The 12,234-nt window shown below is 37.5% G+C and overlaps 1 protein-coding gene across 7 annotated transcripts in view; it reads right to left on the bottom strand.

Annotated features, from left to right (window-relative positions):
• Positions 1-3,904: 3,904 nt before the first annotated feature.
• The window catches only part of LOC136845144 (monocarboxylate transporter 3-like), a 140,544-nt gene continuing 132,214 nt past the window's right edge, over positions 3,905-12,234 (bottom strand). For all 7 annotated transcript variants that reach the window (XM_067115087.1, XM_067115083.1, XM_067115085.1 and 4 more), the window contains 8 exons: positions 11,195-11,338; positions 10,403-10,510; positions 9,886-10,022; positions 8,865-9,260; positions 7,877-8,059; positions 7,342-7,444; positions 6,746-6,937; positions 3,905-4,615 (listed from right to left, as the gene is read on the bottom strand). In XM_067115087.1, the coding sequence (XP_066971188.1) occupies positions 4,461-4,615; positions 6,746-6,937; positions 7,342-7,444; positions 7,877-8,059; positions 8,865-9,260; positions 9,886-10,022; positions 10,403-10,510; positions 11,195-11,338 (1,418 nt within the window). In that variant the 3' untranslated portion in view covers positions 3,905-4,460. The remainder of the gene's footprint in view (positions 4,616-6,745; positions 6,938-7,341; positions 7,445-7,876; positions 8,060-8,864; positions 9,261-9,885; positions 10,023-10,402; positions 10,511-11,194; positions 11,339-12,234) is intronic.

Below are 12,234 nucleotides of genomic sequence, written 5' to 3'. Positions count from 1 at the left end.
GAGATCTGAAGGACTCGGTCTCATTAATCCGGTCTCCACCTAGATTCACTTCATCCCGTTGTGCAGACACAGTCTTTGTTATTAATGCTTTTCTTAGATTTATTTTGAACCCTCTCTTAAGCAAGCTTTGTATGTCTTTTTTTTCTTTTTTTTGCTGATCAAAACAACGTCACTTGCATATTTTAAGTTTCTGTCGTCAAGCCAATAAAAACATCTTTTATCCCCGATTATAGAAATCTATAAAAAAGGCAAACAGCAAGTTTAAATAGCATTTCCTTGTAGCACCCCAATACCTACTGCAAATTAATTTTAACATAAGGACCGAAATAAGCTCCACACTGATATTATGAAAACTAAAGATATTGAGGCTTTAAAATGAGAGGGCACTGTTGTTTTCAGGGCGTTATGATGTATTAAGGATTTGACAAAATACTGAGCATTCGAGGTCAGTCCTCGAATATGATTACATGATATACTTTTATGACAAATAAGTGTGGGGGTCTTGCAGGGTGCCTGCCTTCGTACCGGCTAGAAAAGGATCTTCAGACAGGCTATACGTTCAAAATTAAGTTGAAATTCTTTTAGAAAAGTAACTTCCCAAGAATATGCCACAAGAAAAGAAATTTACCTGTGAAAATTCTCATTTTCTGTCAGTACAGCAAAATATCATAGAAAACGTAACATTATTGGCGCACTCTTTTAAAAGAAAAAGCCGTCAGTCTTTCTCCGGGTTGATTCATTTGAAATTAGTTTTCATTTACCAATTGTAGAAATAAATTTGATCATCAGAGGATGTATAAAACCATTGGTTAATAATTTTCAAACCTACAATGCAGGACGAATGTAAACTATAGTAATTTTTAATGATTTTAACAAATTTTACATTCATTTCCTTCGTAAATATTTAACCAAGACTCACTATATTCCTTCCCTAAATATCTAAGAATGATAGGAAACTGATTGATATACTATAAGCATGCATCCTACATTAACTTAGAGCACAACGTGCAACCTGAGTCGTGGGTAGGTGGTACAAGATTTCCAAACTAACCAGGGTGGACTACTTTGTCATAAATCTCTGAGAAACCTTATCGCCTAATAAACACTGGTTTATTTGTTGCCCTCAAAACTAACCTGAACTTGAAGCTGTTTCCCAGTGGTTCTCCAACTTCTTTAGGCATGCTGTTTGCCCTTCTTATAGATTCCGTAGTGAAAAAGTGGTCGAAATGGAAGAGAAGGTTTAGACTGAAATAATGATTGAAAGTTGACAGCCTAAAATATTAGGATGATGCAGATTTAATCAGTAAAACACAACGAGATTTACAAAGCTTGCTTAATAGGGTGCATCATATATCTGGAGAGATGGTACTCAAAATAGATTTATTAAAAACAGAAATACCTTAATGCAGACAAGTATTCACAAAGGGGTGATAGCATTAGATGGAGAAAGAGTTAATGAGGTTTAATCTTTCAAATATTTAGGAACAAACATATCCAGCACAGGTTGTCTTGAGTTGGAATTTAGTGAAAAAATAAAAAAAATAGACAATCAAACAATGGGTAAACTGAATAATATTTGAAAAACAAATAGACTGAAATAGTATATAAAAGTAAGATCACCAGTATACACGAGTTTGTATGACACTGAAAGGTTACAACCGTTTTGTAGTCTGAGAATAAAGCTTTAAGAAGATTAAGAATTAGATGGCAGGGCCAATTTAGAAATACAGTAATACCACAAGGGAAATTATGGAAGTTCCATATGCAGATGATATAATGATGAAAGGGAGATGGAGGTCGTTTGGACATGTCCTTCAGACAGTCCCTTGGAGAACAGTATGTGTTCCTGTGGGAATCAGAAGAGTTAGGATACCTAAACCTACTTAGAGGAGAACTATGAGAAGCAAGGCTGGAGACGAGGGTGATTTGTGGAAGATTAAGCCCGGAAAGACAGGAGTGGCAGAATTTCACAGAGGCCCTTTGCATCACATGGCGATGGAGGTGATGATGAGGATAATATAAGTGTACACATGGTGAAAACTTCATATTGAAAGACAGTTTTTGTAAAAAAGAGAATATGACCTACAGAAATTTACATAGGGTTGTACAAATAACTTTCATGTTATTTGAAACACTGCCTGTTGTTATACAAATATAAATAGAACAAAAATATCTGCTCACTCTTAGAAAATTGACATTAAAGAAATTTTGCCATGGTTTTACCATAAAATGAGACAAACCAGGAAAACAGGACAGCAAGCCAAAGTGAGAGAACAAATCAGAGAACTCCAAATGGGGAGTAAAATTTAAAAGATTAAGGAAATTATGGGACTGATTTAATAAGGAAGGACAAAACATAGCACTATAACATATAAACTAGAAAGTAAAAATAAAGAACCTCCTTACAAAATTACAACTTGCATATTGAGAAAACTGACAAATATACTGTACAGTGTAATAATTTAAACCTGTGAACTGACACAAACATACTCCTCCCAGAGCTTAAACAGAAAAACTAGTTAATTCCAGAAATAAGAAAAAATGAGGACACTTATAAAATATAAAACAAGCACAAAAAATCCAACTGTGATGTTGAACCACATCCATAGCAGACATCAGAACATTTGAAGATTTTAAAGTTGTCAAGTTGCATTGTAAAATGATAAGCAAGAGCTAAAAATGTATATACAGGTAACAAATCATTATTACTATTATAACCCATGTCTACAGTAAATATACTCCATTTTATACTTACCATCATCCAGAGCAAGACCAGCCTCTCTCACCACTGGCCCCTATACAGTACTGTATAATGTTTTATACAGTTTCCTTGGGGACCAGCTTCCAGATGGTAACATCCCTAGGGTCAGCAGTTGTCATCTCGACACTCTCACACTTTATTATTGTTATTTTTGACATGGGTACACTAGTAAAGGAGATAAATTATCTTTATACTTACATCAACAAATAACCATTTGGTTATGTTAACTTTCTATAAAATGTAACGGAAATCTTGATGTATCAGTAGCTCATTGAATTTCTTCAAAGGAGTACCTGTACTGTAATATCAAATGAGGCAATCAGTGTTATTTTATAAAAATCATTCAACTGGACCAAGTATTGTATTCTGTAATATTTGACCTTATGAAATGCAGTCTATAAATAATGTGATCTTGTGAAATTTAGGTTGGAAAATCAAGCACAGGGGCACTTTCTGCTAATCAGTGCTTAAGACAGTGAAAAGCGGGAGCCGAGTGGTTGATGAAAACAGTTTGGGACAATGTTCACCATTCAGCAAATTATCTAAGTTCTGTATGCACACACTGGTGCACCACTTCCTGCTGAATAAATTGATGAACTAATCATATCCAATTTGAAATCTTGAAGAAACGAATCCTGTACAAACTTTTCTGATGGAACGGAGATGGCTATGAATGGGAACTATCTACGATTACAGTACAGTACTGTATTTTGTTTTACATTTTAGACAGGAAGAGGGGACCACCAGCTATTCTTGTCTGCCTTCTCCTTACTAAGGATTGTCACATGGGTAGGGACCCAGCAGAGAGGGGGCAGTCTTATGATGGCAGGATAAGAATAAAAGCCAGTCTTATGATGGCAGGATAAGAATAAAAGCCAATCTTGTTCCTTTGGAATTAAACAACTGAAGGCATTACATTCTGTGATTCCAATGCACTTCAGAATTTGAGAAAATGGCACATTGCCTCTTATTAAGTATCTTTTCAAGGTCCAAAGCTTGGGCTTAACGCTGTTACCGCGTACGACAGAAAAACAACTGACATCAAATATTGATAAGTCCTGGGCTGAATTGTGAGTAAAATTCTCAGCTTGTAAGCCAGCTATTTTTAGCATAAAACACACACATAGTAATAATATAAAAAAGTTAAAAACCAAATGCTATATTTAGGAACATGCATAATACAAAAACAATGTCAGTACAATGTATATAAAGGATCACCTTTTCAGATTTTTTCACATGGAATGTTCACTGAGGTAATGCACTGGTTAGTCTTAGCTAAAATGTTGTTACAACATGCCATGACTTCAAGAGTTCTTTGCAGCTCACCAATAAATATTTTACTAATGCTATCACTAAAATACTCATGAGGCTAGAATAAAAGAGACAAAAATATAAGAAAAATAACAGACATACAAGACACTTTTGCCAATAAATACTTGTGTAATTCATGGAGTAATAAAGACATTTACCATGGATCTTTATGCCTCCTGCTCTGCTTGCCGCAAATATTGTAAGAAGATAACTCAAGATCTATTGCTAATACAGTAAATCCGTGAGGAGACTATACTCTGCCATTAAGTTTCTGCAATGGCCAGGGATTGTATATTTGTGGCAGCAAATGTTATACACTGATGAATGCTCCAAGAAAGAGATCACTCTTCATCAAAGAACACTGCAAGTCCAGAGTCTTAAAACTGTATCATTCAATGGTTGACCTGATGGACACGCTTCTGGCACGAGATTTCATGAATTCGTAACCACCCCAAGCAGTCCATATGATGGCACCACATCCTATGAAGATCGTCAGGATATAGAAGACGCACTCATAGGAAGCAAAGTGATCGTGCGCAGCACCTACAGGGAAAAAGTGGTAAATTTTAAACTAAGGAATCAGTCCACTGTATTACTGTTCAGTGTTATGGGTACAAGAGGAAAAAGGGGTAAATTTTAAGCTAAGGAATCAGTCCACTGTATTACTGTTCAGTGTTATGGGTACAAGAGGAAAAAGTGGTAAATTTTAAACTAAGGAATCAGTCCACTGTATTACTGTTCAGTGTTATGGGTACAAGAGGAAAAAGGGGTAAATTTTAAACTAAGGAATCAGTCCACTGTATTACTGTTCAGTGTTATGGGTACAAGAGGAAAAAGGGGTAAATTTTAAACTAAGGAATCAGTCCACTGTATTACTGTTCAGTGTTATGGGTACAAGAGGAAAAAGTGGTATATTTTAAACTAGGGGATCAGTCCACTGTATTACTGTTCAGTGTTATGGGTACAAGAGGAAAAAGTGGTAAATTTTAAACTAAGGAATCAGTCCACTGTATTACTGTTCAGTGTTATGGGTACAAGAGGAAAAAGGGGGTAAATTTTAAGCTAAGGAATCAGTCCACTGTATTACTGTTCAGTGTTATGGGTACAAGAGGAAAAAGTGGTAAATTTTTAAACTAAGGAATCAGTCCACTGTATTACTGTTCAGTGTTATGGGTACAAGAGGAAAAAGTGGTAAATTTTAAACTAAGGAATCAGTCCACTGTATTACTGTTCAGTGTTATGGGTACAAGAGGAAAAAGGGGTAAATTTTAAACTAAGGAATCAGTCCACTGTATTACTGTTCAGTGTTATGGGTACAAGAGGAAAAAGGGGTAAATTTTAAACTAGGGGATCAGTCCACTGTATTACTGTTCAGTGTTATGGGTACAAGAGGAAAAAGGGGTAAATTTTAAACTAAGGAATCAGTCCACTGTATTACTGTTCAGTGTTATGGGTACAAGAGGAAAAAGGGGGTAAATTTTAAGCTAAGGAATCAGTCCACTGTATTACTGTTCAGTGTTATGGGTACAAGAGGAAAAAGTGGTAAATTTTAAACTAAGGAATCAGTCCACTGTATTACTGTTCAGTGTTATGGGTACAAGAGGAAAAAGTGGTAAATTTTAAACTAAGGAATCAGTCCACTGTATTACTGTTCAGTGTTATGGGTACAAGAGGAAAAAGGGGTAAATTTTAAACTAAGGAATCAGTCCACTGTATTACTGTTCAGTGTTATGGGTACAAGAGGAAAAAGTGGTATATTTTAAACTAGGGGATCAGTCCACTGTATTACTGTTCAGTGTTATGGGTACAAGAGGAAAAAGTGGTAAATTTTAAACTAAGGAATCAGTCCACTGTATTACTGTTCAGTGTTATGGGTACAAGAGGAAAAAGGGGTAAATTTTAAGCTAAGGAATCAGTCCACTGTATTACTGTTCAGTGTTATGGGTACAAGAGGAAAAAGTGGTAAATTTTAAACTAAGGAATCAGTCCACTGTATTACTGTTCAGTGTTATGGGTACAAGAGGAAAAAGTGGTAAATTTTAAACTAAGGAATCAGTCCACTGTATTACTGTTCAGTGTTATGGGTACAAGAGGAAAAAGGGGTAAATTTTAAACTAAGGAATCAGTCCACTGTATTACTGTTCAGTGTTATGGGTACAAGAGGAAAAAGTGGTATATTTTAAACTAAGGAATCAGTCCACTGTATTACTGTTCAGTGTTATGGGTACAAGAGGAAAAAGTGGTATATTTTAAACTAGGGGATCAGTCCACTGTATTACTGTTCAGTGTTATGGGTACAAGAGGAAAAAGTGGTAAATTTTAAACTATGGAATCAGTCCACTGTATTACTGTTCAGTGTTATGGGTACAAGAGGAAAAAGTGGTAAACTTTAAACTATGGAATCAGTCCATTGCATTACTGTTCAGTGTTATGGGTACAAGAGGAAAAAGTGGTAAACTTTAAACTATGGAATCAGTCCACTGTATTACTGTTCAGTGGTATGGATACAAGTGTAGCGATCAAGTAATTAAGAATAAATCAGTGTGTGTATATACCATGAAGGTCAGCTTAAACATAAACATAAAATATACATTATTTGCTGGTACAGATTCTTAACAACAACCTCAATTTCATCTACATTTACTTAGTTCACATAAAAATCTGGCTACTTACCGACAATAAATCCTCCTGTGATGAGCATGAGACCGTTCAGGATGGAACAGAAACCTATGACTTGGGCGTAGTTCTCCTGTCCCAAGTATCGGATCATGAGGTGGATCAAAAGGACACTTGTGAGGCTGAGAGCTATCCCATTCATCGCTACCCAGAACAGAATCCACTCGTACGTTGGAACAAGGGTCAGTGCTGGACGGGAGTATTAAGATCTTTTAGTTTTTTTTTTTATAGATGCAAGCACAAGTGTATACAATGTACACAACCACACACACACACACACACATATATATATATGTGTGTGTGTGTGTGTGTGTGTCTATACATGTGTGTAAATACATTTCATCTATTTTCCAGAAGTCAATCAGTTTTTTTTATCTTTTCCGAAGATAATGCACTTGTTATTTCCCTGACAAAGATTTGACACACTCAAACAAAATTTACTGCAAAATAAAAAGGAATAAAAGAGAAAGAGAGAGAGAGAGAGAGAGAGAGAGAGAGAGAGAGAGAGAGAGAGAGAGAGAGAGAGAGAGAGAGATTTTTTTCACAGAATTAAACGCTACAAAAATGCAAAGCCTACAGACAAATACTGGTACCTGTCATGGACACTGCAGAAAGAGCGATGCCAAAGACATAGGCCTTCTCGACCGGGAACCAAGCATAATCGGACAGGGCTGCAAATCCCAGACGGCACACGACCTGTCCATTGGATGAGATGTTTAATTACATAAACAAATACTAATTTTACATTTTATCTAAACAGTTCCAATATCTCGCGCTTTGCTATGCATGCTGTTGTCCTGGGTAGATCAATGTTTATGAGAGTATGGGATTACTGAATAAACTTAAAAAGGAAATTTTGCTTTTTAGAAAACTGATATCTTGCTTTCCATAAAACAAGGAAGTGTTGCTTTGTCAGTCTGTTAACGTTATTGGGGGTAAAAGATCAGTAAACTGAACTCTCTGTGAAACTAGCATACTTTCTTCTTTGTCACTATGTGTTGCGGTAAAAATGAACTGACATTCAAACCACCGTCCAATACTACAGTATAAGAATCCAAACTTCATTCTATCTTTTTATCCTCTCTTCACTTCTTTAAAAGTTCTTCTTTATTCTTCGGGTTTCCGTACCTCCGTTGCGCTGAAGACCGAGATCGCAAAAGCAGCCATGATGTCCGTATAGTGCAGACTTGTGATGTACCCTGGCAAGGCGTACATTGAGTTGAGGTATCCCATGATGCAGAGAGCGTTCGGCCAAGCCACCAGGTGGAATTTCGGGTCTTTGAGCATTGAGTAGTTCAACATGCGGAAGACCTGAAAGATAAGGTAACGTTTAAGAAGCAACTCTTACGCAAAAAGGTCTTCATCGACTGAGAGAAGAAGGGGTATAGAATGCTGAAAGCTACATGCTCAACTCTCTTTCTCTCTACTTAACTAACTAAACCTTCGTATTCTCTCTCTCTCTCTCTCTCTCTCTCTCTCTCTCTCTCTCTCTCTCTCTCTCTCTCTCTCTAATTAACTAACTAAACCTTTTTATTTCAAATATGTAATAATGGATAAACAAACATAACTATTTTCGGGCAAAGTTTTCTGTATAATTTGCTTTCAAGTATTCTTGGTATCACTGATTTCGTAAGTAAATCATCTCTCTCTCTCTCTCTCTCTCTCTCTCTCTCTCTCTCTCTCTCTCTCTCTCTCTCTCTCTCTCTAATTAACTAACTAAACCTTCTTATTTCAAATATGTAATAATGGATAAACAAACATAACTATTTTCGGGCAAAGTTTTCTGTATAATTTGCTTTCAAGTATTCTTGGTATCACTGATTTCGTAAGTAAATCATCTCTCTCTCTCTCTCTCTCTCTCTCTCTCTCTCTCTCTCTCTCTCTCTCTCTCTCTCTCTCTCTCTCTCTCTCTCTCTCTCTCTCTCTCTAATTAACTAACTAAACCTTCCTATTTCAAATATGTAATAATGGATAAACAAACATAACAATTTCGGGCAAAGTTTTCTGTATAATTTTCTTTCAAGTATTCTTGGTATCACTGATTCCATATGTAAAACCCCGTATTAACAGAGACCTAAAGATAGATTAACAGACAGACAGACAGATAGATACTGGCCTTCACCACAACGAAGTCATCACAGCAACTCCTGTCCTCCGCCTCGTCATCGTCAAAGACCTTATTGCCCACCGGAGGCATCATGTCGAGCGATCCGGTCCAGGACACCGTAGACTCAACCGTCAGTTGCCTCTCCACCATCCTCTTGGGCTGAACGTTTTCCTGACCGGCCTCTCGGGTGAACAGGACCACCTCGTCTTCGCTCTTCTGCCTCTGTACGGGCGGGGCAGGAGGCGATGCCGTTGGCTTGTCAAAAATGACATTCTCCTCTTCTTCTTCTTCTCCTCTCACACTTCTGGACCTCAGCCTCTCGTAATGGCTCTCGTCTCGGGACGTCGAAGATATTGTTTCTTCCATGTCTATGATTTCGCAGTCAGAGTCCTCTGCTTCGGGGACCTACAAGCACAGGAGGATATTGCTTATATATATATATATATATATATATATATATATATATATATATATATATATGTATATCTATACATACACACACACACACACACACACACATATATATATATATATATATATATATATATATTTCAGTAGTTACTGACCTCGCTTAACCAGCAACAGGCCCGAAATCGATCTCACACAGGAGAGATGGATGTTACTGGGTCTGTTTCCTAAAAATTACCTAATGCCTCAGCTGACCTAAACGATGAATCAGGTATCTGGTGGTTAGGCGACTGTGAGTGGCCACAGCCACTGTAAAGAATGGCATGGGCTAGCAACCTCATCCCAACAAAGTCGTGAGAGAACAAAGAGAATAGAACGGAAAGTAGAATTCAGGCCAATGGCCAAGTGCTGGAACCTATGAGGTCATTCAGCCCCGAAAGGGAAATTAACGGTAAAAAGGTCTGAAAGGTGTAACAGGAGGAAAACCTCGCAGTTGCACCATGAATCACTCGATAGCAGAGGGTGGAAAGTAAGATGGAATTAAAAGTGTGAATGGAGGTAGAGTAAAAGGGAGATGGGAGAACATGAGAGAACAAAGGCTAGATTAATAAAGGTTCCTTACCTGATGCCATCGGGGTGGTTGAAACAGCATTCCAGACACGCAGGAGTGGAGGGAGAGAGCAGCAATCACCAGACATGCCCACTTATACCCGTAGGTGTCTAAGAGAAGTTGCACCAAGGGGGCCATGGCAATTTTACCTGGTGTCAGAAAAGAAAAAAAAAAATAACGACTGTGTATCCATATTAGAACAGAGGGCCAGAGACATGTCTCTTGTTGCCTCTAAGAGTAGAGGATTTTAATAAGAGAATGGCTGTTTGATTATTTACCAATATATGGGAGAAACGGGCAAATAATATGTACTGTAGATTTCTTTAAGGTTTATTTTCTCTCATAAAACAAATCATTCAAAATAGAACTACGTGATAGCTCAGTAGTTTATATCAAGACTTCAAGTCCTCGTTAACATATGTTGAACTAATAGAACTGTTCTTGAAAGAGAGGGCAGCCAAAAATGTCTAGTTCATTATACGAATAGTGGGTAACGTACTGAAGAAAGCTTAAATAAAAAGTAACTTACCCAACGCCGAAGAAGACGACACTAAACCATTAGCAAACCCCTTCCTCTTGGAGAAATATAATGGAATAATCGTGAATCCGTTGAACGTGCACAAACATCCGGCAATTCCTGACGAGCATTAAAGGGAATAAAAATAACACTTCAGTTTCTAATGCAAGATCTGGTAATGATAGTTATATAGAGATAAGCTTAGTGATTAAAATAAGTGCATGAAAGCATCTATAGGACAGCTTCAAGACCAGGATCCATTTCAAAACGGAATTAGACTTTTTCACGGCCCATCTATCCACATAATTTAATTGAAATTCATCAACAAGGTTATGAGTTAAGTTGAATATAGAATTTAGGCCATAGGACAAGCACTGGGACCTATGAGGTCATTCAGCGCTGAAATGGAAACTGACAGTAAAAGGTTTGAAAGGTGTAACAGGAGGAAAACCTCAAAGCAGTTGCACTATGAATCAGTTGTTAGGAGAGGGTGGAAAGTAAGCTGGAAGAAAGAGAATATGAAAGGAGGTACAGTAAAAGGAACGAAAGGGGTTCAAAGAACCGTAAGTAACGCTTACAGCGCACAGCAGACTGCACTGACCCCCTACGGGGAAACAAGGTTATACCTTGCGGGCAAACAGACAGATATACTGAGGAACGTGAATGTGCATAAGATTATAAATACATAACGTGTCCTAACAAATAAATTATGCACAGTAAAAGGAGAACAGCTAACAAGAAAACTGACAGAATTGAAAGCGAAAGTAATAAGAGTGAAACTATTGACAAATTTGCTTCTCTCACCTCCAATAACCGAATAGGCGAGGCCAAACGTGAAGAGGTTCGTGCTAAAAGCAGAGAGGATCATGGCTAAAAAGGCCAGAAGACCGCCAGTCATGGTGATTTTCCGATGGCCGAAGAGCTCAGATAACGGTGCTGCCAGCAAGGCTGTTTTTGAGGAAAACCAAGATATTAATACAAACCAAATTATTAATTTACAACCAATAAAGCGTTACCATGTGTGCTGTAGTGCTACAGAGCTGAAAAATAGCAGACGTGATGTTGCTATATAACTTATTTTTAACTGATATTTAGGTGTTAGGCATTTGTTCTAGAAAATGTGTCAAGTTCTTCACAAGGATCGCGACCCGACACCCAAGAGGTTCACGGAAATGTTTCCAGGGGCCATTTCATTGTGCCATATGCCGTGCTATTACAAAATTTATGATCTGCTCAATTTTAAATTTATTACAAGTTCATCTGTTGACTAAAGCTGCGGCACATTCACTGTCCAGGGGGCACTCGATGGCCAAGGGGGTGATAACTTTATCTAGCAGTTGCTTTCATTCAAACTGACAGCAGGTGATATACTCTGAGATTATTCGGTGCATTAAGAGCCATTCGCTTTTTTGGGCATGACTTGTTTCATTCTCAAAGGAAAACAGATCTCGCTTTTCGTAATAATCAGGTACTAAATTGATCGAGCATCAGTTGGAATCTTTTGCCTTGTATCTGGTAGGAGGAATTTTCTACAACTTATAAACTTTATTTCTTGAATGATGTTATGTTTATTTCTTATATCTAGGTATAATACACGTTTCAATTGCGCTGTGAAACTTATTTTTGATACCACCTATCTTTTAAATCCTATTCTTTTTTTAAAATAGTTTTTCACTGAATGAAATATGACAGTTTCTGGTACTGCTCAGCTGGTATAGTGGTTAGTGTCGTGGTAAGCCACTCAGATGTCGTGGATTCGCGTCTCCCTCAGGGCGATGAAAAATCACTGCCTCTGTATCTTGATCAGTTACCGGTGCAGTGTGGGGTCTGCGGTGGGAGGTTGA

The sequence above is a fragment of the Macrobrachium rosenbergii genome, chromosome 13 (genome assembly GCF_040412425.1).
Source record: "Macrobrachium rosenbergii isolate ZJJX-2024 chromosome 13, ASM4041242v1, whole genome shotgun sequence".
Lineage (NCBI taxonomy): Eukaryota > Metazoa > Arthropoda > Malacostraca > Decapoda > Palaemonidae > Macrobrachium > Macrobrachium rosenbergii.
The sequence above is the reverse complement of the archived record's forward strand: the minus strand, read 5'-3'. Positions and strand labels throughout refer to the sequence as shown.